This window comes from Myotis lucifugus, unplaced genomic scaffold (genome assembly GCF_000147115.1).
Source record: "Myotis lucifugus unplaced genomic scaffold, Myoluc2.0 scaffold_138, whole genome shotgun sequence".
Classification (NCBI taxonomy): domain Eukaryota; kingdom Metazoa; phylum Chordata; class Mammalia; order Chiroptera; family Vespertilionidae; genus Myotis; species Myotis lucifugus.
Window position 1 is genome coordinate 3,466,373 of NW_005871186.1, and position 24,125 is coordinate 3,490,497.

At 44.7% G+C, this 24,125-nt stretch overlaps 1 protein-coding gene across 4 annotated transcripts in view; it reads right to left on the reverse strand.

Annotated features, from left to right (window-relative positions):
• Window positions 1-21,621, reverse strand: part of FAM160A2 (family with sequence similarity 160 member A2) — a 24,150-nt gene extending 2,529 nt beyond the window's left edge. The window contains exons 1-11 of one of the 4 annotated variants that reach the window (XR_002830664.1): window positions 21,454-21,563; window positions 11,756-12,085; window positions 10,985-11,623; window positions 10,481-10,639; window positions 10,208-10,294; window positions 9,835-10,002; window positions 5,617-5,696; window positions 5,227-5,432; window positions 4,066-4,842; window positions 1,114-1,315; window positions 818-980 (exon numbers count right to left, since the gene is read on the reverse strand). Coding sequence is in view for 3 of the 4 variants with exons in the window: in XM_006094577.2 (XP_006094639.1) it covers window positions 818-980; window positions 1,137-1,315; window positions 4,066-4,842; window positions 5,227-5,432; window positions 5,617-5,696; window positions 9,835-10,002; window positions 10,208-10,294; window positions 10,481-10,639; window positions 10,985-11,623; window positions 11,756-11,893 (2,596 nt within the window). In the remaining variant the exon portion in view is untranslated. Of the gene's footprint in view, window positions 1-817; window positions 981-1,113; window positions 1,316-4,065; window positions 4,843-5,226; window positions 5,433-5,616; window positions 5,697-9,834; window positions 10,003-10,207; window positions 10,295-10,480; window positions 10,640-10,984; window positions 11,624-11,755; window positions 12,086-21,453 lie in introns of all 4 variants that reach the window. The other 3 variants (XM_006094578.2, XM_006094577.2, XM_023758772.1) reach the window with 3 other exon arrangements.
• Between the last annotated feature and the right edge of the window lie 2,504 nt (window positions 21,622-24,125).

The window sequence follows — 24,125 nt, forward strand, 5'->3', positions numbered from 1 at the left end:
ATATTTGTTGATGAAAGATTTAGATTTAAAATTTCATGGTCATATATAACTCGTTCCTTCTTTCTTATACTTCACAACCACTCAACAAATTCTGGGGTTACTTCCATCCCATTTCCACCTTATCAAATTCTTCCTTTCTATTTCCACTATTCAAGCCTTAAAGGTCACATCCTAAATACATTTCCTCCTACCTCTAATTCACCTAGCACATGAACTAATATTCTTACCCTCCACTCCCAGATCTAAGAACGTCCAACGGTTTCTCGCAGCCTAAAATTTCACAACTTCTACCCAGCCCAACTTCAACTCAGAACCTTCTGCTCTGGTCAATCTTTCTAGCCTTACTACCAACTGGTCCACCACCTTCCAAATCCCCTGCTCCAACGAGGTAGTTCATGCCGTTCCCTAAACAGAGGAATAAGGCCATTCCACTCCTTGCCTACCCAAATCCAAGAGCAAGAGAGCAGATGTCAAATGGGGCTTAAGGAAAAAAGTGCATGGAGTGGTTAGAGAATACCATCAAGCCCATGTCAAGTGGCACATCCTTTACAAAGCTGTAACAATATCTAATCTAGAGACTACTCTGTCCCTTTGCCTGTCCCCAACTACTAGAGCAGTTCTTGCTGGTACTGCTGATTTGGCTCTTAGTGGACAGAACTATATCCTGACAAGAAGCCTGAAAACAAACACCAAGACTCAATTTGTTGCCAGTTCCCAGTTCCCAGCACAAGGCTTCACCCTTAATAAGTGTTCACTTGACCTACATTAATTAGCTGTGTAGGGAGGATCAGGAGAGGGGTGGTAGAGTAGGCCTTACCTAGAGAATCAGAGCGGCGAGGAGCAGGTCCTGCTGCAGGGCCCTCAGCCCAGTCCAACTTGCCACGAGCAATGAGGTACTTCTTGGCTTTGGAGAGCAGTGCTGGGAAGTCCTCCTGGGAGGCCGCAAAGCTCTCAATCTTATTCTTCACGGAGCCCAACACCTACAAAGCACAACTTCATGACATCTCTGGGTAGCGCTAGACAGACATACCTTTCTAGAAACACTGGGCCTGTTCCCAGCCCCCCAGGGCCACTCCAGCTGCGGGCCTGGCCCACCATGGAGCCTGGACGCACCCATGCATGCATGCATCGCACACCTGCAGCAGGGACTTGACACTGGGCTGGAAGACCATGTTGGTGTTGAGCAGGAAAGAGCGGAGCAGGGGCTGGGGGTGACAGGCCAGCTGGGCCACCAGCCCTGTCAGCAGGAAGTTGACATAGACGGAGTTCTGCAGCATGTTCTCAAGTTTGGCAAAGAGCACAGCCATGAAGGGGCCTGGGGGAGGTGGGCACAAGGATACAAGGCCTGAACACAATGCACATTGCACGCATTCCTCCCCAAAACAAGAGACCCCAGACTAGATGATAATTATTTGTATGTCAGTCTTTGGGTATGTTTAAATATCCTGTGACCACCTATTCTGGAGAAGATAAAATGGCAGACACCACATAGATGCACAAGAGTCCAGATACTAGCTTTACACACACTTGAGCTGAAGAGCCAGATTGTAGGCTCTGGAATCAGAAAGAGCTGGTTTCAAATTTCAGCTTTATCCTTTACTAGTTAGTTATTGGAGGAGTCAAAACTCTCTAAGAATAGTTTCAACTTGGTAAAATAAGAAAATATACCTACTTATAAGGTTATTAAGAGGATGAAAAGGAGACTAACATAAAGCATTTAGTCTAAAATATAGCAAATTATAAGTATTCAATAATAACTATAAGCTACATAACATTTCACAGGTCTTTTTAAAAGCTTCATCCAAGAGGCACAACAGAAGAAAGAATGAGAAAGTGAGTAAAACCAAAAGAAATCAGGTTACACACCAAACAGAGGATAACATTAGACTTGGGGCAAAAAGAAAGCAAGTATAACAAAGGCAAACAAGGTGACTATATAGGCCAACTTAAAGTCAGGGAGAAATCTTTGGAGGACCAGAGAAGAAATCAGCTCTTTTGAGGAGCTGGGAATCAAGAAGGTGGAAAAGAATCTGTAAAAAAAAAGAACTTGAGAGTTAAGAGCCAGAGAAAACCAAGTCATGGCAGCCTCTTTGGTAGGAGACAGAATAACAGAAGGGATTAGATAGTTCCACTGGGAGAACTGGCCTCAATGAGCCAGAGCCCCAGCCTGAGCACTCTAGACCATCACAGTCTGTCTGACCAGAGAATTATGGGGAAAAGAAAGTGTACCTAAAAATTGCACTATGAACTGAAACAGGAGAACAATGAAAGGCAAGAGGCAGTGAATCCTGGAAAATATTCTAGAATGTTCTCCACTTCAGATGCACATAACTAGCCTTATCTCCAAAACAACTCTAGCTTAATAGGGTCCTAAGATACCCCATAACTTTGTCCTTCTGTTCCTCTCATTTCCTGGCACTTCCTTATAAAAGAAAATTCAAAACGCTCAGGTGAGTTCACAAAGTAAGAGGGTATAGCTTCAATTAATGCTTCAAAAATGTGATAAAATCTGCATGCCACCTTCTAGTGGTACTGAGCAGAAAGTAGCAAAGCAAAGACTAAATAAATAACTGAAAATATATCGTTTCTGAAGCCTGCAAGAGGGAGTCATCATGAATCCCTGATGCTGTGTAAGCAGGATGGCAATATATCTCAGGCCCAGTCAGAACAGGTACTGATCAAGACATGACAACTAGACTACAACCAACCAGAGATGGGTGGTTGCCTTGGTCAACCAATATCAGCCATGCACTTGCTCTGGCTGGTGTGGCTTAGTTGTTTAGGCATCATCCCATGGATCGAGAGGTCGTGGGTTCAATTCCCAGTCAGGGCACATACCTAGATTGTGGGTTCGATCTTTAAGGGGGCGCATACATCACAGCGCGTACAAGAGGCAACCGATGTTTCTCACATCAATGTTTCTCTCTGTTTCTCTCTCTCTCTCTCTCTCTCTCTCTCTCTCTCTTTCTCTCTCTCTCTCTTCCCCCCCCCCCTCCTTTCTCTTTAAAATCAATGAAGCATGTCCTCGGATGGAGATATATATATATATATCTGCCATGGACTCAAAAGATGATAATCGTAGTGAAAAGCTATCACCACCTGCTGAGTTCTCACAATGTACCAGCATTGTAGTAAATGATTTACATGTATGAATGGCATGGATGGGACCTTAATTCAAGGTATGTCTAGTCCAAAGCACTACACTGCTTCCCAGAGGTGGTTTTTGGTTCATTTTTCTTCCCCCTCACACAGGTATGGAGTAAGAATAAGAACCAGCTGAGGGCTGGGCTGGATAGAAGCGGCTCTCAAACAAAAACAAAGAGGAGTTAGCCTAGCCACTCAGGTCAGGTCTAGCTCCGAGGGCATCCTGCAGAGATCATAAGAACTCAGCAGAGGAGCTCAGGGCCACACTTGATCATCTGCCCTAAAGAGGTATTTTATTATCTGCATCATTCCTTATTACTAATCATAAATCTTTAAGTCTTATTAGACAGTAATGGCAACCAACAAGGTACAGGGACAGGGAACAGGAGAAACTTGAAATTCAGTCCTTCTGAGAAGAGGCTTGGAGAAAGGAGGCCAGGGCTGGGTAGGGAAAGAACACCAGAAGATCCTGGGCCACAGAAGAGCTAAAACCCAGACAGATACCTGGTGGGGACACCATCATTTACAGATAGATGCCTCCTACACAAGACAGCAGGTATGTCTTCCACATGGTTCGGATATATTGCTGTGATTCACCAGAAAGCACCAGACAGAGAATATCTTAATCACAAATCCCAGGAAATAGCCAGAGTGGGGAAGAGGAGGAACATGCACATAGGACAGACATACAAGGCTCAGACGTAAGTCAATACTCAAAACAGCACAAGCATGGAAGATGTACACGCAGACACAAAGACACAAGAATGACATAATATGAATCTGGAAGGAATGCAAGCAAAATGGATGAGGAGCTAGGCAAGTACACAGAAATGACATGGCCAAGAAATCTCAGAAACCAGCACAGACACTTCAAAAACATGCAGAATACACAAAGGAGAAGGCTTAGGCTAAGTAGCTTACCAGTGAAGGGCTGGCTTGGCAGCGGGTTGAGAGTCCGCAAAGGGCTGTTGAGGAAGGGGCAAGGGGGCTCAGGGGGACAGGTGAAGCTTGCGTAGGCCTCCTCCTCCTCAAGAGGTAGTGGAGGCTCTAGGGGAGGCTCTGAACCGGCCCCCCCATTACTCAAAGCCATCTCCAGATCCCGGAGCTCCTGCCCAAAGCCCTCTAGTCCTGCCATGCCCTCAGAGGTGCCCTCTGGCAGGTCCCCTGCTCCCTCCTGCGGCACCCGACGAACTTTCTTGGCCCCCTCAGGCCATGGTCCTGGCATCCCATTGAGCTGAGGAGGAGGCAGGTGGCCAGGGCCCTCCCCTGCACCCCCAGCCAGTCTCCCACTCCCCAGCTCCTCCTCCTCCCCTTCTCCCACATTGTCCTTGTCCTCAGGCAGTAAGCTGCGTTTCTTAGTCCGGGAGCCAACAGGACTGGGCTCAGGAGGAGGCCGCTCGCCATCATAGGGAGCAGACCAGGTACGGCAAGCTCGGACACAGCGGTCCACGCCACGGCGCGCCTCACGCAGATACTCCAGGTAATTGTCTTCCAGTTCACCAGGCTCCTCTGCAGGGCTTGGCCTTCGGCCAGGGCTGGAGGCCGGGGATGAAGCAAGCCCTGGTGAGCGAGGGGCTGGGGCTGGGGACTCGGAGCCACCTAAACTCTGCTGTCGCAGGAAGAGCGCCAGACGAGATGGTGTAGAGGGCCGGGGTACTGTCACCACAGAAGAGGAGTCAACACTTGGGCTTCCAGGACCTGCAGATGGGAAAAAAACATAAGAGGGATCGAAGAGACAGAGGTCCAGGAAGAAGGATAAGACATCTAGGGAAACTGAGAGAGAAGGTAACGAGGCAGCAGAAACATGGTACAATTCAGACAGCTAACTCTCCACCCTCCAAGTAATGCTTTTCCTCATCCATTACTCCATCTCACCACCACCAACACCAAAGAAACAATGGATACAGAAAGAATACTGGACTAGAGAGGAACAATTTACTCCAAAGCTAAATTTCTTTGGTGAAGTTAAGAATCCACCCTGCAAGACTCCTCCTCATTTACTTCCCCAAAGATGGAATGCCACTCATGGCCACCTCCCTCACCCTCCCTTCTTGTTAGGCTCCCCCAGAATCCAGGCCATACCCGTGATGTCCTCCCTTCTCCCTGACTCTCTGCTAGGCCCACCTCGTGCCCACGAGGCATGCTCTGGACGGGGTGGGCTGGGGGCACAGTGCCGACAACAGCGTGGGATTAGGGAGAGAAACTTGTCTGCTGCTCGTCCATATAGATCCACATCACGCACAGCTGGCTTCTGGCTCAGCATCACATGGTTACATGGGACAAGATACCTAGGAAAGACAAGAGAAAAAGGACACAGGATAAATCAGGAAAGGAGGACAGGGTTTTGGAAAACATCAGGCCAATGGAATTGCCTCCAAGAGGAAACACATGAGCAACCCCAATACAGCCCATGGCCCCAGCAATGCACAGGATTCAGGATCAGCCATCCCTCAGCCCTGACCGCACAGGTACCTGAGAACCAGCTGCAGCAGGACATCCTCACAGCTGAGGTTCAGTAGGGTTCTGAAGAGACTGAGAGAGACCATGCAGAGCTGGAGGGGTGGGAGAGGAGGGAAGAAGTCACCATAAGAGCTCTCTACCCTCCAAGATATTTACCAAATGGGAACCCTCCCAGCCCCTGGCCCAACCAACCACTCCTAGAACAACGTGTACAGGGCCTAGCATATAAAAGTCATTCAATAAATGATAAAATGATGTTTGTGGGCAAGACTTCACTATTAACAGATAGGAATGAACCATATGTCAAAGTCAATGTATTTCTATAGACCCGTGGTTGGCAAACCGCGGCTCACGAGCCACATGCGGCTCTTTGGCCCCTTCAGTGTGGCTCTTCCACAAAATACAAGTGTGGACGTGCACGTACAGTGCGATTGAAACTTCGTGGCCCATGCACAGAAGTTGGTATTTTGTGGAAAAGCCAGTATTTTATGGAAGAGCCACACTGAAGGGGCCAAAGAGCCGCATGTGGCTCGCGAGCCGCGGTTTGCAGAGCCGCAGTTTGCCGACCACTGCTATAGACCATACAAGTATCAGCAAACACTCTAGCTATATTCACCAGTCAGCAGAGATTCCAGCAATACTTAAATAGAATGAATATCCATGAAAAGAGACCCTAGGAAATACTAAAACTGAATAAGTAACAAGATACAACAGCAACATGATAACTAGGTGAATACCTGCCAGCAGAGACTGTAGCAGCACAGTAACTGAATGCCTACCAATAAGAAAACAGAGGGAACCTGGAAAAATACCAGCTGGGATATGGGCGGGGCTTGAACAGGTGGCGAACAGGCGGTGAGTCACCTCTCCAACACCAGTGTTATCTCTCAGACGGTAGGCTAAAGAAAAGCTCAAGGGCAGCTGACAGGAAAAGGAAAAAATAGGTGGGTCCAGAATAGGGGAAAGCTTTTGTTTTAGAAAAGAAAGTAAGGAAAGAGAACAGACACACGTAAAGTCTCCCTCATTCTGAATCCCCTCAGCACTTTCTATAAACTTCCCTTATGGCAAGTATGTCAGACACCTTGAGCTCCCTAAAGACAACTATTGGGTCTCAGTCTAGGGCACTACATGCATAGTCTAGGTCAGTGATGGCGAACCTTTTGAGCTCAGCGTGTCAGCATTTTGAAAACCCTAACTTAACTCTGGTGCTGTGTCACATATAGAAATTTTTTTATATTTGCAACAAAGATTTATATTTTTGATATTTTATATATTTAAATGCCATTTAACAAAGAAAAATCAACCAAAAAAATGAGTTCGCGTGTCATAGGTTCGCCATCACTGGTCTAGGTGCTCATCATTTACTAAATGAGAATTAAAAGACAGCCACAGTGGGAAAGAGATGAGATAGCAGTTCACATTTTGGACAGCATGGTTTTCTAAATGACAATTTTAACTGGCAATAAAAACATTCAGACTCACTGAAAGGCCCTAATCTCCAGAACCTGCAAATATTTTACCTTACATGGCAGAAGGGACTTTGCAGATATGATTAAGGGTAACAGAATTTGACATGGGAAGATAATCCTGGCTTATCAAAGTGGCCCAATCAAATCACAGGAGTAAGCAAAGAACCTTTTCCTGCTAGGTTCAAAAAAAAAAGGGGGCGGGGGAGAGATTTGAAACATGAGAGGGACTCAATCCACCATGGATGATTTTGAAGATGGAAGAAAAGGGCCCTAAGCCAGGAACTGGTGGGCCTCTGGGTGGAAATGGTCCTCAGCTGACAGCCAGCAAGAAAACAGATCTCAATCATAACTACAATGAAAGAAATTCTACCAAAAAGCCAAATGAGCAAGAATCTCCTAGAGCCTCCAGAAAGGAACGCAGCACCCCCAACACTGACCTTAACCTAGAGAGATTGTGGCAAACATATGACCTACAGAACTGTACTATAATAAATTTATGTTGTTTTAAGTCACTATGCTTGTGGTAATTTGTTATTTCAGCAATAGAAAATTAATACAAATACGCACACAGGCTGGCTAGTGAGCATGATTTACTTTAAGCCACAAATGAGGCCACAGAAGTTATGAAGTCCGGCCAACAGAATCAAACTTTAAAAGGCCAAACAACAGAAAGGAAAGATCTGCATGATCAACACACGCATCCTGAAATCAGAAGAGATCTGGTTCCTCCAAGAACCAGAATTCCTGAGGACAGGGGGCCAAATGTAAGACTAATAGAAACATATGCTAAAGACAATGAGGGAGAATCAAAGAAGTTAAGATTAAGACAAAAGCAAGATGGGTACAGGCCAGCACAGAAGAAGAAGAAAAATGACCTCAAGAAGGAAATCAACTGTCCCAAAACATAAACAGGATTTTCCTTGAGGTCAAACATAAGCATAGTGAGAAATAAAATTTTTTATATCTTTGTAAAATTAAAGTTTTGACATCTATTCTCTTGGTTTATACCAATAATTCTTAACCATGACATGTATCATAATTACTTTTTGAAACATTTTTAAAAATACACATTGTAGGCCTACTCCCAAAGATTATAACCCTAGACATCTAAGGCAGAGCTTAGAACCTGTTGTAGTTATTTTCAAATTTGGAAGTGTATACTTGATTCAAAACACTGGTCTGATCAGAATGAGATTCAAATATCTCACATATACTCTAACTTAGCTATTCAGAAACCTCACCTATACAAAACATATCTATCTGGGAACCTCACCTACCTAGAACCCTACTACCAAGTATGTCAATTATCTAGAACAGTTTTCTAGAACCTTTCATGATCCAAGAACTTCTGTTTTAAACACAAGGATCCAGGGAACTCCAATTATTTGTAATTAAAGGAAACCAACATGACTGCAGAGCTAAAATAAATGCCATGAAGTCCATGGTTAAACTAATGCTTTACTCTCCCAGAAAGACTTCAGGTCTTTATCACTTGGAAACTATTTGCTCCTGTTTTATATACATTTCTATTGGTTAAAATAGAAACTTCTTATGGTGTACAAGGCCATACATGATCTGAACCCTGCCTTCTTCTCTACTTTCATCTCATTACCTTCTTTCCCTTGCTCACTACATCTCCATTCACACTGGTCTTTCATTTCCTCAAATACATTAAGCTCTTCTCCATTCGTTGTCCTTTGCATGTTGCTCCCTCTGCCTAGACCAGTGGTTCTCAACCTTCCTAATGCTGCGACCCTTTAATACAGTTCCTGATGTTGTGGTGACCCCCAATTTCATTGTTACAAACTGAACATAATTAAAGCATAATGATTAATCACAAAAACAATATGTAATTATATATGTGTTTTCCAATGGTCTTAGGCGACCCCTGTGAAAGGGTCGTTCGACCCCCAAAGGGGTCGCGACCCACAGGTTGAGAACCGCTGGCCTAGACTATTCTTCCATTTGCTCTTCAATAAGCTACCTCTCTCATGACCTTTAAGTCTTAACTCAATCTCACCTCCTCAGAGAGGTTTTTTTGTGTGGCTTTTTTTTTTTTTACCACCATTTTATTTTATAAGCACCCTGTTTGCTTTTTCATTACAATGACTACAATTTTCAATTATTTCAGTAATGTGTTTGCTTATCTATCTCCTCTATACAGAAAGCACCATGAAGTCAGCATCCATGTCTACCTAATATACCATTATATACTGAGTACCAGAGAACAGTATGGCACATAGTGAACAATCATGTTCAAGAGGAAGTAATGTAAGTAGATAGATGGGTGTGTACCCCAAGTTATAGCAGCTCAAATGCAGCAAATCCAAAGGGGGAAAAAGATAAGCATGCCAGCAGCAGCTGGGCCAGCTATCAAAGCAGACACAAAACCTGAAAAAGCAATCTAAGTCACCCAAAACAGGCCACAGAACACTACATGACTGTATCATGTCAAAGATGTATCATGTCAACGATACATCACAAGTGTAGTACAATGGCAAAACCTAAAGCCATGATGAGCACCCAAAGTCATCCAGAGAAGGAAATTGTGTTCTAGAGTCATAAATTGCAAAAGCAGGGAAGCATATTAAAACCTGTACCAAAATGGTTAAAAGTTAAATAGTAGAAAGTAAATGCTGTCAACTTTAAAGTGATTGCTGGAGACAAAGGCCAAAGAAGGGGAGTGACACCCTCCCAGAACAAAGGTCAGAGAGAGAAGATGGCTCACCCAAGTAAGCCAGGACAGAGGTAGGGGCCATACCCGGGAGTTGCTGCCAATACGGGCAACGAGGGTGTCAAGGATGGTGTGGGTGTCATGCCGGTGTAATAGCAGGAATCGCAGGAAGGTACGGAGCAAGGCAGGCTCTGAAATACTCCGTAGGAAAAGTTCCAGATAGGCGGTACTGGCGATCATCTCCTCCACAGAGGTCTGGATGAAGGGAAGGGAAAGTTTGGAAATTTAGGGCTTCCCTGCACATATACTGGAGTCATTTCCCGAGTTTTAAGGAGGAACTAGGAGCAGACAGGGAAAAGGGGATGAGTACCTGGACCACTGTTTCCCACATTCGTCCTGGCAGTGAAGTTGCCATTATCAGCCTAATCCCCTATTCTGTCTTGCTACCCATGACTCTCACCTTGTGCAGGGCAGGGCCCATGACAGGTACCAGGAACCCATTATGGATATAATCAACCAGCTGCTTCTGCACCAGAGGGTGAGCCACCTACAGGGGTACGAGAAAGAGGAAGGAGGATTGTGAGGGAAGCCACTGTCTGAAAGGGAATAGAATGGTAAGTAGGCACCCTACCTTCAAGATGACAGAACAGCAGAACTCCAGGGAATGCACCCCCTCCCACGCCATCACCCCAGAATGCCCAAGCACCAGACCTCCTGAGAACCCCAGTCCCACCTGAATGACTGCATTGCAGAACTCTAGGGAACTCATGAAGAGTGCAAGGGCTGGCACTCCCAGCCAGTCCTCCCGTCGCAGACAGTGCCAGTCATCCCCTGGAACTTCAATCTTTCGGGGCAATGAAGAGTACAGGGCACTCAGCCCTGTGGCCAGCACCTGGGGGCCATCCCCAAGGATAGGTTACCAAAGGCTCACACAATATAAGAAAGGGGAACAGGGCAGCTATTAACCCAGAGTTTTGATTAGAGTAAGGGGAAGGGCTATGACCAGAGCAGGTATTTAGTTACCCAACGTTCCAAGACAACCTGGAAACACTGGCCCATGAAGAGCCTTAGTTCCTGCCCTATGCACCTAAGCCATGGTTTCATCCCCACCCAATTCCAGGCATTCCTTTCAAATCCAGGGGCTACTTGCTGAGGAGAGCCCTGATACACAGACCCTCTACATCTCCTATCCAGTGCCACACACCATATCCTACCCCCCATCCCAGGAGGTGCTGACCGGGCAGAAGTAAGAGTGATCTGCGATGTAGCGGCCCACAGTGGGACTCCCAGCTGACAGAGCCATAAGCAGGAGTAGGGCATCTCGGGCCTGCTGGCCCAGGGTGCCCTCTCGATGGACGAAGGGAACAAGGCGAGAAAAGAGGAGAAGACGTGGAGCAGCTCCAGGCTCAGGAGGTGGCTGCAGGAAGAACTCAAGCAATGAAGGCTCCCGGGCCAGACACACACACAGCTGGCTGAGAAGTAGCACCAGGCCGTCATCCAGTGCTGGGCTACTGGGCACAGGGCGGCCACAGGCATCCAGCAAGGTCAGCAGAGCCTCACGAACTGGACCATGCCGCAAGAGTGGCTGGCGAGCTTCGCTCACCAGCATCTCAAATAATTTCAGTTGCTCAGCCCGCCGTTCCTCAACCCCATCCCCAAGCTCATCCCATTGAAGCTGCCATGCCAACACACGGGTTAGCAGATCCTCGCGCAGAGCAAACTCCAGCAGGGGCCCAGGGGCATTGGGGGCTGAAGGGACTGCATGATCCTCTGCCAGCAGCGTCAACATCTGGTAAGTATGGTTGCGCACAGCACTGAGATCATCTGCACCCCCAGGAGCTACCCGAGGGCCTTGTCGCTCCAGGATTCGCACCACCTGGGGACACAGGACACAAGATAGAGGGAATCTAAGATGATAAGGTGACTAAATGACACACTGAGAGAACAAAGAAAGTTAGGAGGACTCAGGAAGCCAGTAGACAAGCCCCTTTGGCATATATTCTCCTACCTGGGACCAGTGATTCTTGAAGACCATAAGGCAGGTCTCAGGGTCAGCCACGACAGGGGTCTGCAGACTGGCCCCTTGAGGTACACGGTGCCCAGGGCCCCGGGAGGCCAGTCTGCTCAGCCAGTTCATCCTCTCCATGAGGCCAGCTGGGCAGGGCCAGCGGCCAGAGGACCACACTCTGAGAATTTGCCAGCTGGAGGCTTTCTCCACTTGTGTTTCCAGTCAGCTTCATCTGGTCTATAGGAGCCAGTAGCTGGCCATGGAGCCAGAAGATATACCAGGCTCCCAGTGACAAGCCCAGAGGTTGCTGACCAGTCCAGACTTGCAAATCTAATTCAAAAAGAGAGAATGGAAGAGATCAACAGAAGTTTGCCACTCTCTCCTACCCAGCAGGAAGATCTCAGAGCCACCACACCACTGAAAATTCCACACACACACACACACACACACACACACACACACATAATCAGCATCTTAAACTTAACAAGTCTAAAATAAAACTCATTTCTACCACTAAACCTATTATTCCCCCAACCTTCCCTATCTCAATAAATAGCAACATTTTCACCTAGATGATCAAGCCAAAATCCTGGATATCATCCTCATTTCTTTCCCTTACTTCTAATATTCAGTTCATCAGCAAACCCTATCATCTCTATCCTCAAAACACATCTCACTATTGCAATAGCTTCCAATCTGGCATCCATACTTCCAGTCTTACCCCTCGGAGTCTATTCTACACACGAACAAGCAGAGTGATATTTTTAAAACCTAAATTATATCTCTCCTAATAACTATCCAATTTCCTTATCTTGACATATAGGGCCCTATATAATCTAATCTGTGCAACCTCCTACCATCCTCCTCCTCACTCATACTTTACTCATACAGGCCTTTGTGAATACTTCCCCATTCCCTCTGCCTGATGTGCTCTTCTCCTAATCTTCACGTTACTCAGTTCTTTACAAATGCCATCTCCTAAGAGAGGCCTTATTCAACAATTCTATCTAAATAGCACATCTTCCCACCTTCACTCTCTAGCTTCCTGATCCTACTTTCTTCTTAGCAGTTTTCACTACCTGAAATTGTTTATCTATCATCCCACTAGAATGTAAGTTCATAGAGGGCATAGTTTATCTGTTTTATTTAAAGTTGTATCCTCAGTGCCTGAAGACTCAATATTTGTTAAATGTATGAATGCTTAAGTGAATGAAGTAATAAATGAATGAATGAACAAATGAACAATCAAGAAATCCAGTCCTGATCTGACTACAACCCTTGGATACTGTTGAGGAATAAACTTGTTCTGCCTATCACAGTTCCCTCCCTAGAAGCCTACCCAGTAGGAAGTGGACAAACAGACCCTTAATGTCTGAATACTCTTAAAAGGTGGAAATGCAGAGCCAACTGAAAGAGCACAACAATTTTAACTCTACCAAGGAACACAGGGACACACTCCCATATACACACATATTCCCCACTCTTGTCAGATACATTCAACACTCACTCTTGGGGACATGACATGACACCTTCACTAAAGAAAGGGAAAAAGTAACAAAACAGTTGTTGCCTCACAGTTCCTTCTCCATCACACCTACCACCCCCCTGAGCAGTATTGTCTCTCAAGAAAGTAAAAACTTCAGAGGAAAGGTGTGGTTCAGTTGCCCTTCCTCTTTATACTCAAAAGGGCTGAAGAAACCCAGAGACCTGGCAACAGCCTCACATTGCCATCCTCTTCAACCCAGATATTCTCTCTCACCATTACCAGCTCACAAATAAAGGAATGTAGCAACTATGCTTAAGGAAGCCTTCTATAGAACAGGAGACAGTTTGTATAAAGGGTGGGACCAATCCTAAATAGCAAACAAGATTAACTCAATATACATCCACACTGATAAAGTACTGGGCACTGTGCTGCATAAGCACTGGAAATACAAAAATGGATAAAAAATGCTGGGGGAGCATAAACAAAAACTCCAGTAAAAATTATAAACAGAGGGATTTACAAAAGTGCCAGGGGGGCATAAAGGGAAGCAACTAATTCTGCCCAGGAGGTTATAAGATTTCAGAAAGGTGTTATCTAACTTAAATCTTTTAACAACAGATACTGGCCACAAAGAGAGCAGAGGGAAAAAAAGGCCTTGTTCATATTAAAAACAGTATGTAAAAAAATATGGCACTACAAAAGAGCATAACGAATTTGAAGAACAGTTGCAAGTTTGGTGTGGCTTACAGATTATCTAGAGAAGAGAGATACAATATTGAGTTGAAGGGTAAATATGGGTGAAGGTTATAAATATCACTGAATATCATATTAAGGAGTTTGGGTTTTATCTATGGACACCCTAAAAACAAAGGAGGTTTTTAAACAAGGAAATTACAAGATCAAATTTGCCTTTAAAAATATGCCAGATAGCAATATAAGGTGGAGCAGAGAGACAGATGGCAGTGGACAATTTATAAGAATCTGTTTCAACAGTCTGTTTTAACCCATTGTATGCCATGAGCGTCTGTAGAAGCAAGCAGCGGGCCTTCCCCACACACCATGCACATCTATAAAAAAAAAAAAAAATGTTTCCCTAAGTGGCAGCCCTGACCAACTTTAAAATCATTTTCGTGAGAATTTTCAGCTGACAATATTCAAGAATTATGAGTAATGTACTTATTTTTGTAATATTCATTGCAAATTGATTTTTTAAATTAAATTCAAAATATCATGGTGTGTGGGGATGGTTTCCATTTGGGACACATGGCAGTTAACTGGTTAAAGAAAAAGAAATGGAATGAACTAACATGGTAAGTTCAAGATTAGAAAAGAAAAGGTAAATCTGAGGTTCACCTCTATCTTAGCATGTCATATACTGAATTTATACCTAAATATATCTGCCATTAATAGCAAGCTCCTTAATGAAAGTGACCATATCATTCATTCTTCCCTGAAACTCAATGGCTACATAGTGCCTGGCATTCAAAAATGCTTGTGGAACTGAATGATGAATTAAAAATAATTATAACAGCTAACATATACTGAGTACTTACTTTGAGTCAGGCTCTATTCTAAGCACTACATGTAGTACCTCATTCAAACCTAGGTGTACTATTATCTCCATTTTAGACATAGTGAAATCAAAGCCTAGAAAGGTTAAATAAACTGCCAAAGCGAGCCAGCTAGTAAGTGCAAGACTGGGATGCATACGCAGAAAATCTGCCTCCGGCTTTAACTTATTCATGAAATAAAAGCAACATGACATGGCAAACAAATGGAAGATAAAAGAAGACCTTAATATGAAGTATAGGAGACTCAGTAAAAGATAATGCCATTAACAAACTAGGAGTATACTAGTATAACAAAGGGAATTGTGTTTTAAAAAAGAGAATGAGTACAATTTTGACATACCTATAGGATATCTATCATGTCCAGGATTTAGGAAAGTAAAGGAGGAGGATTCTTTAAAAAAACAACAACTGTGAAGGTAATCAGAAATGGAAGGAGAAATCCAAGAAATTGTGATAATCTAGAAATCAAGGGTTAAAAAAAATGTTTCAAGGAAGAGGTGTTTTTACCATAAGGTACAGTCTACAGAGAGATTAAGTAGAATGAAGATTGAAAATGGTCAGCTGGTTTTAGCAATCGTATTTTAGATAAACTTAGGAAAGGAAATGGTTAAAGAATGACTAGGAGCTAAAGATGAGTAAGATGCAATTTCAGGAAATTTAGTAATACTAGGAAGGATGAAAATAGGGCAATAGTTTAAAGAAGCTGAGAGGGAGGGTGGGGAGTCAAGAAGAAGAGTTATTATGGTTTGGTTTGGTTTGGTTTGGTTTGGTTTTGGATGGAGAGCCTCAAAGATGGATGGAGAGCCTCAAAGATATTTATCAAATGAGGAAAAGAAATCTGAAGAAAGTAACAGGTTATGAAGAAAAAAAATAAAGTATAGGATTAGTCTGAGAAAAAGAGGTATACTACTTTCTCTAAGAAAGATCAACAGTAATAAAGAATGGGTGCTACTTTAGGTAAATCCAAACTCTGAAACAGAGAAGCTAATATCTACCACTACCTCCTCCACCCAACCTTTTCTCCATCACGCACTCAAGAGAGTGGGGGTGAGGGAGAAGAGAAGGGGTGAGAAGGTGGTAGAGCCACAGAATGGATGCTCAGCCTTTCACACGTGGTTTTCTATAAACCATCAAACACAGTCATTCAAACTAGTAACCATCAGCAGCATGAATATACCAGAAAAGGACTTATCCATCTTCCCAAAAACTTACCGTCCCAAGTAGGCATGGGTTGGAGAAGGCAAAGACTACAGCTGAGAATCTTTTTAACAAGTCCCCTGTTACTAGCCTTACTAGCCCTCTCACTGTTATTAGCCCTGAGATGCTGTATCATTTCTGCTGAATTCCTTAAACTGCCCCTATCTCCGTAAATATCATCCCTTTATTAATTTTTTCCAAACCCAATTTGTGTTATCTGCTACCTAAAAAGATCCTGACTGAGACAAGAGTATTATTGTTTACAGACTGCTTTCTCAGTCACATCTCATTTGAGGACTGAAAACAAATAGAGGCCCTAAGCTCAAGAAAGAGAAACAAAAAAGTAGGTAAAGCATGAGTTCTGGAGTCCCTCAAACAAAGGCTTGAATCTCAGTTCACATTTTCCAGCTATGTGACCTTAAATAATCACTTCACACATTGGAGCCTCAGTTTTTTCATCTATAAGTTTCTCATGAAATAAATAGTTACTGTTTTAGGAATTTAAATAAGATAACCTATGTAGCACTCCAGGCATAAAGCAGGTGCTCTGTAAAAGACATTTATCTTTCCCCACTTTCTGCTCCTGATTCTGTCTCACCAAGGTGCCCTCATCTCTGACAGAAAGACCTAACCTGTGCTGGAATATCCATTCTCACCACCTCACACGTACCCTAGGGAGCTGAAGAAAGGCCAAGCATCCAGTCTCAGCAAAGTAAGGCAGTAACATGTTCCAAATTAAACTGCTTCCAGCTTCTAGAACTCAATTCCAAAAATTAACAAACCTACTTTGCAATATACTTGGGGTGCCCACTTCTGCTCCACTGCTTAACTAACAAAGGGCACTGCTTACAGGCCCAAGGGGGACTGACCTCCTGTATCTTTCCTCAGCCCCACCCCATCTCTTTACAAAGATCTCAAGGACAAGAGCCAGGCTGGAATCAGTGTCCCAGAACCTAAAAGCCAACACTTAACCTGGGCCCTGTTTCATATACGGCAGAAACACAAGAAATCATAGCTTGATGTCCCTTATCACCTGGTTAGACTTCCTCACTCCCTGTTAACCCTGTAAAGTTCAGAATAAGACAAAGAAGATTGTGGAATCACCACTCTATTACAGATTTACCTTCAGGTTCCAGCCACAAAGAAAAAAGGGGAAGAAGGCAATGATCTTTCAGACCCACAAATAGTCAGTCAGGCACTCTTCTTAGGGCCCAAAACACTCAGCAAGTGTTCACCAACCACAGAACAGCAAGCACAGGGCAGGAAGTGGCTCGGCCTCACTTATGAACCTTTGCCCTGGGAGAGGCAAAGAGGAAAAGGGAGCTGGGGGCGGGGATACACCTGCCAACATGTCCAGCAGGCAGAAAGGGACCAGAATGACCTTCTAACAACAGGTCAATAAAATCCTAGGGCTCCTCTCCCGCAGTGGCTCTTTCTAGGCAAGATGACTGATACTGATATAGGAGGTATGGGTGGGCTGTTATCCTAAATAGTGAAAATAGAAAGACCGGATTAAAACCTAATAGGAATAAGGGGATAGAGAGAATGGGGGAAGATCTACTCCAAAGAAGCCTATCAACCTAGAGCTCAGCGTACGTATCTTGTCTATCCCTCTGCCTATGTGTGTAAAACAAATGGGCTATCAGTATATGGTCCTAACTTACTACCTTACCTCTCCCCGGTACCTCTGCTTCTCACAGGGAATCCTCTCATCTGACTCCAGCAAAGCACTTATAACTCACAACATGAATCACATCTTAACTTCCATTTATAACAGTGAATCCCTGTGTCTCACATGGTTATCTCTACCCCTGCTGGGTATGTGTGCCAAAGAAGGTGTCATAAAAGAAGTGAGGCTGAACTAGATCTTAAAAATGAGGAAAGTTCACTGAGCAGAGAAGAAAAAGCATTTCTAGTAGAGGAAGCAGCTATTACAAAGATTTCAAGACTCAAAAAAGTAACAAATGTGTTAAGGAACTGTGAACAATTTATTCAAGCTAGAACACAGAGTAGGGAGTGGCAGGAGATGAGGCCCGAGAGGTGAGTTCAGGCCAAATGATGCATATTAAAGAATTTGGATGTTGTCCTGCAGTACACAAAGAGCCAAAAGTTTTTAAGCTGAGGAGTTCCGTGATAAAATTTGTATTTTTAGAAAGATCATTCTAGGGACAGACTAGAAAAAATCAAGTTTGAAGGCAGGAGATTGTTGGGGGTAAAAAGTCCGGATGGGAGAGAGGAGGAAGTAAACTAAAGCTTTTAACAGTGAAGTTATAGCAGTGGAAATGAAGAGAAAAGAAATAACAGAGAATAAAATGTATTAAGATTTTAGTGACTGATTAAATGCAAGGACTGAAGGAGCAGAAATAATGGAAGATGACACCGAAGTCTGGATTGAGATGGGGCCTACAGTGCAAAAGCATGCGTTCAGAGCAAAGACAATTTCTGTTTTGGAAATGTTAAATTTGAGATACCTTTGAAGATATATAGTAGATCACTGAATACTACTATATATAATTGGAATATAGGGAGAGACTGAGACTACATACAGAGAAGTAATCACCTCATGATGTATTTTTTATTTCATATTCTCTCTCTCTAAACTGAAATTATTTTTTCATGTGTCTAACTTTCCCAATCAGATTGAGAATTCCTTGAGCTCATCACACCTGCGTGGCATAAAAGAGACCTCAGAGGACCATGTTTTCTTTATCTTATGATCTAATAAAATGTGAGCATCACACAGGCAGACTATATGCTAAAAAAGTCTTTGCTGAATGAATAAATGAATATATGAATGAATGAATTTGTTCTCCCAGCACTTGGAAGAATGCCTGACACTAGCAGATGTGAAATAAATGATTACACATGTTTCTATCTCTACATTCTCATCCTCATCTATGTTCCAACTTCCCAGATCTACCACTGAGGTGTATGTCATAAGTCAAAATCCATTATACTTAATGTATTACTATTCAACAAAGAGTTCGTATAGCAAACAATAAGCTTACCAAACCCAGTGCTTTCTCCAAAATAATCAAGAACTTGGACAGTCCCAAAGAACCCTCTGACACGTGACTTGACTCATCCTATCACTATCATAATGTGATCCAGGTATTATGTATACCTGTTCCTACGTCATTGCCACAATTTAAGCAGAACCCTCATCCCTGTCACCCTCAAACTAGAACTGCAAATCATTAAAAAAAAAAAAAAATACTTTCTGCCAGTATAATGTCCTCCATGTCATCACAACCCTTCCTATATGCCATGTGTCTTTTAGTCCACATCACCTTCACTCTCTATTACAAACTTTCTTTCTCCAAGTCACTCGTACTCTCAGAAGACCAAATTTGGGTTCAGCTTTGACACTGTATCCGTAGGTGACCTCTGGCTTCCTAATTTGATTCCTCATCTATAAAATAAGAATTCCTGCCCTTGCCAACTTCTCAAGATATCTATGTAAATCCAGTAAAATTTGAGAGTGTGATGTGAAGTATAATACTGGTTAGATGTCAGAAATTATATAGAATTACTATATAAAGACATGCTTCCTCAACATAATAAAACACTCTAAATGTCTGGAATTCACTAACCAATAGAAATAATTTTCTTATTAAAATATAGGGCTGTTACTTTATATTCTGGCAAACAAAGCCATTTTTTTAAACCCACCATCTACTATCACCATTATTTCATTAATGGGAGAGCACTTTAACACCAAAAGGATAGAAATAGTTATCTCCAAATAAATTTCTATACGAAAAACTCATGTTTCCTATGTAGTCTTTCTCTCCTTCCACCTTGGATGGATGAAAACTTTATCATGGGCTGGCAAAATCCTTGGCTCAATGTTTAGGAATCACTGCTCTAAACCCTGTTGTGATACGTATAGGTTCTACAGGGTTCTGACTGTCTGGGAAGGTTGCCAAAGGTTCCACCAGCATGAAAACCTGTTTGGCACCAGAGAGAAGCAATGAAAACATACCATGGGACAGAACAGTGGTTGGTTCTGATGCTGGAAATCTGGAGCAGAATGGGAACTTGGGCTGCCCCCAATTCTCAGAGAAGGGTCTAGACAGGAAAGGCCTCGCTCCTCCTCATGTTGGGGAAGGTGTGTAGCCTTTGTGGTAGACCGTCAGCACAGAGGGAAATTTATTGGTGTGAAAGTGACTATTATCACTGAGTGGCAACCCAGCTTTCCAGAACTTTCAAATTTTTCATGTGCATGTGAGATAGGAAACCTGTAAAATGCTAATAAAGTGAAACCAATAACCAGTTGCGGAGGAAAGAACAAATTGCAAAGGTACAGAAGAAAATTGGGGGGGAAAGGGAGTAGAAGAAATGTTCAGTATCTTGGAAGTGGTGATGATTTCACAGATGTAAACATGTCAAAATGCATCACACATGTACATTTTAAATATGAGCAGTCTACTGTACCTAAAATTTACCTCAATAGTTTTTGATTTCATTTACCTGTAAGAATATGAGAGCAAAAGCTTCCTGATTGGGAGCCTAAATATAGTGCCGTATGCAACAAACCATGTGATTCCCATGAAAGTAGAATCAGTGACCAAACTTGGTTAATCCAATCTATATGACAACCACCAAAGCCCCATTGCTCAGCACAGGTGAGGAGCAGCGCAGGAGTAAGGTTGTCCAGAAGCAGGTGGAGAGAAAATATAGGCAAAAATAGCCCCAAAGAATTCCATGAGAGGGACCATCTTCAAGTTTGCAGTCCCAAGGAGGAACCGGAGGGAACGGGTCCCAGTGATTACCCTGTTGAAGACTAAGACTAAAAAAAAAAAAAATTAAATTAAAAAAACAAACGATTTCATAGCTACTATCAACCCATGATGCCTTTTTTTTTTTTTCTCCGAAATGTGTAGGGCCCACGGGAGCAGAAGTGCCAGGTGCACAGCACTTAGACCTCAGCTGTCCTACTCATCCTACTCAGGCTGGAACTACCGCTCTCACTGGCCAGGACAGTCCACTGCAGCAGCCTCCGAACCAAGCTCCCACCCTTATCCAAACCTTGCCACCCTCAGCCCTTCCTCCCGTGCCCCGCCCTCAGCTCCCGCCCCAAATCACTGCCAGCCCACCTTCGCCCTTGCCTCTCCCCCTCCCCGCACCGGCCTGACTCCCACACTCGGGTCCTGGGGCGGCCCTTACCCCTGCCCGCAGGAGCCCCCGCCCCTCCGGTTCACTAGTCCCTTCCACCTGGCCCTTCGGAAGGCGCCGCAGCCCCTCCTCCGGGCCAGCTCCTCACCTGCGCACACACCCCTATCTAACCCGGCTCCCCACCTGAGACACTCACACCCGGCCGCTCGCCACACGCCAGCCCTCGCCCTGTCCCTTCACCACCCCTACAGTCACCAAACCCGGGGGCGGGATGGCCAGTGCCTCGTCCCCTCGCGCGCTCTCCGGGCCCTCCCACCCCTACTTACCGTTCACGCACGGAACCCGGACCTTGACCAGGCCCGACCGCCGTGGAACCGCTAGGTGAGTTCAGGCCGCCGCCATCGCTCTAGCGGCGCACCAGCCGCGCCCCGCCCCGCGCCCCACGCAATCCGCGCCCCCGCGCACCACACGTCACCGCCCAGAGACGCACGACTGGGCAGTGGCGTGCCAGCTCATTGGCTAGACCGGGCCTGAGCCAGAGCGTCGCTGCCCGTTTTCCCGGCAACGGCCGAGCGCCGGGGGCGGGGCCACCACGGCCTTCCGATCGAGAAGTGCCGCCTCTTCCCCCCCGATCCCGCCCCTTCATACTGTACACCCCGCCCCTCAGGAGGACTCCGGCATGTCACTGGGGAAGACTCCGGGGAGGCGGAGGCCCACGGGCGAGGGGCGGAGACTGGAGGGTGCGGGGGAAGGTCGATCGCTGGACCGAAGGCGGGACTGACTTTAAGAGCCCGGAAAAGACCTGAGAGCGGGGGGTTAGGAGGGAGATGGGCTGTAAGAGACGAGCACGGAAGGGACTGGACCCCGGGTCCTGGGCGGGGCTTGGAGTGGAAGAGTGGGCGTGGAAGGGGCGGGGCGAGCACGAAAGGGCAGGTCTCGGGGGGAGTGTCAGTGGGTGGGCGGGGCCTGTGGGAAGCGGTGCCCTGGAAGGAGCTGACTGCTAACAGTCCAGGGTTGTTTTTGCTCCGACTGTGCACACGGCTTGGACAGTACCTGGGCGATGACCGCTCCTCTGGGCTGCTCAGCACTTTGCTGCCCCGTGACCCCTTGCGCCCTGTCTTACTCAGTCACTCAGGAACACGGAATAAGCGCCTCCTTGTCAAGGCGGGATTCCAGATCAATTAGAACCGGCCTCTGTCCTCCAGGACCTCAGTCCTTTAATGAGACGATTGCAGCATAGAATAATAAGTGTCATGGAAGAACAGCTCTTAGCATGGAGATTTGTGGGTATAGAGGGGGAGGGGAAAGAAGAGCTCAGGAGGAGATAGTGTCTGAGCAAGCTTGTGAAACAAGCAAGAGTAAGATAATCTAAGAGATACGGACGTTTCAGATAAGGTCTGCAGTTTAGCTGAAAGTATCGTATCAATGTTAATTCCTTGGTTTTGAACATTGTCCTCTGGTTATATAAGATGATAACAGATATGTGGGTAAGAAGTTTACAAGAACTTTCTGTACTTTTATAACTTTTCTGTAAGCCTAAAAATAGTTGAAAATAAAAAGTATTTTAAAAGAAGTGGAAGTTTCAGTTCAAAGGCACATACCAAGGCAAGGAGGAATGAGCAACATGTCAGGGGTTGAAAGGCCAGAGATGGGGATTATAAGAGAAAAAGCAGATGGGAGGGGATAATTAGCTCAGATATAGACCCCGTGGGCTGCAGATGACTATGGACTGGGCTATCCAAGTAGGGACATACAGTGAGCACTTACTGGCATTGATAGGTCTGCAGCTAAGAGAGAGTTCTTAGAAGTCATTAAATGGGAAAGGAAATCCTGTGGGTGACCAAGATTGGCCAGAGTGAGTTGGGAAGAGGAAAGGCCTCAGACAGAGTCCTAAAAACACCGACACAAGGAATAGGCAGAGAGGCTTATGGAAGAGACTAAGAAGAAATAAACAAAACCAAGAACTATGGTGTCACAGAAGCCATGGGAAAAGAAGATTTCAAAAAACTAAAATGAAGTGTTGAAGGCTGTTAGATGTTTTCTACAAGAAACGCTCCAAAACCACAAATCTGATCACATCACTTAACTGTGAAGAACACTTCACAGGTTCCCCATTGCCTTTAGATAAAACCCTAGGTTTATAATATGGCTGACAAAGCTCTTCCTGAGCCATCCTTCGTTTGCCATTCAGCCTCATCTCATACTACTAGCCCCTCAAGTTCTCTTCAAAAAACAATTGCTGTCCCCCAGTCACCCATGATTTTGAAGTCTCTATGCCTTTTCACACACTATGCACTTTGCCTCTAGTGCTCTTCACTCTCCCACCTCTATACCTAACTCCTGTTCATTCTGCAACACCCAGGCTCAGTTGGGAACCTTCCCATGTACTGCAACAGCCCTCTGAGTACCCACCTAATAGAGTACCCATCACATAGGTAGATGTGTAATTACCTATCTATCCAACTATTTCCTCTACCAGACTATGAGTTTCTAGAGGCCAAGGATTGTTTCTCATTCGCCATTTATCCCCAATACTTAGTATAATGTTGGTCTGGCACATAGCAGGTATTCTCATTATGACTTGTTGACTGAAAAATATGATAGTAGTAAAAGGGACATCAATTTGAAGAAGTAGTTTTAGGTTTTTTGTTTGCTTTGGCATGAGAGATTAAAGCATATTCACAGAAAGGAAAACGAAAGAGTTGGAGCATCTAGAAAACACATCTAATAGCTGGTGGGATCAGGTACTAGAGGTAACAAGAAAGGAATGGTGCAAAAAACACCTCAGGATGGCCCCTATCACCCTCATCCAGCAGGAATTAGGAAGGTGGAGGTGGTTGTAAGATAGGGTACAGATAATGAAAACAGAGCTCACATCTGATATGATAGGTGTTTGTCCCTGGAGACTAGTTCAGCACCTGACACAAATGATCCACTGGATAAATAGTGTTAAATGAATAAATAATGAGTCCCAAGCAGGGAACTGCACAAAGTAAAA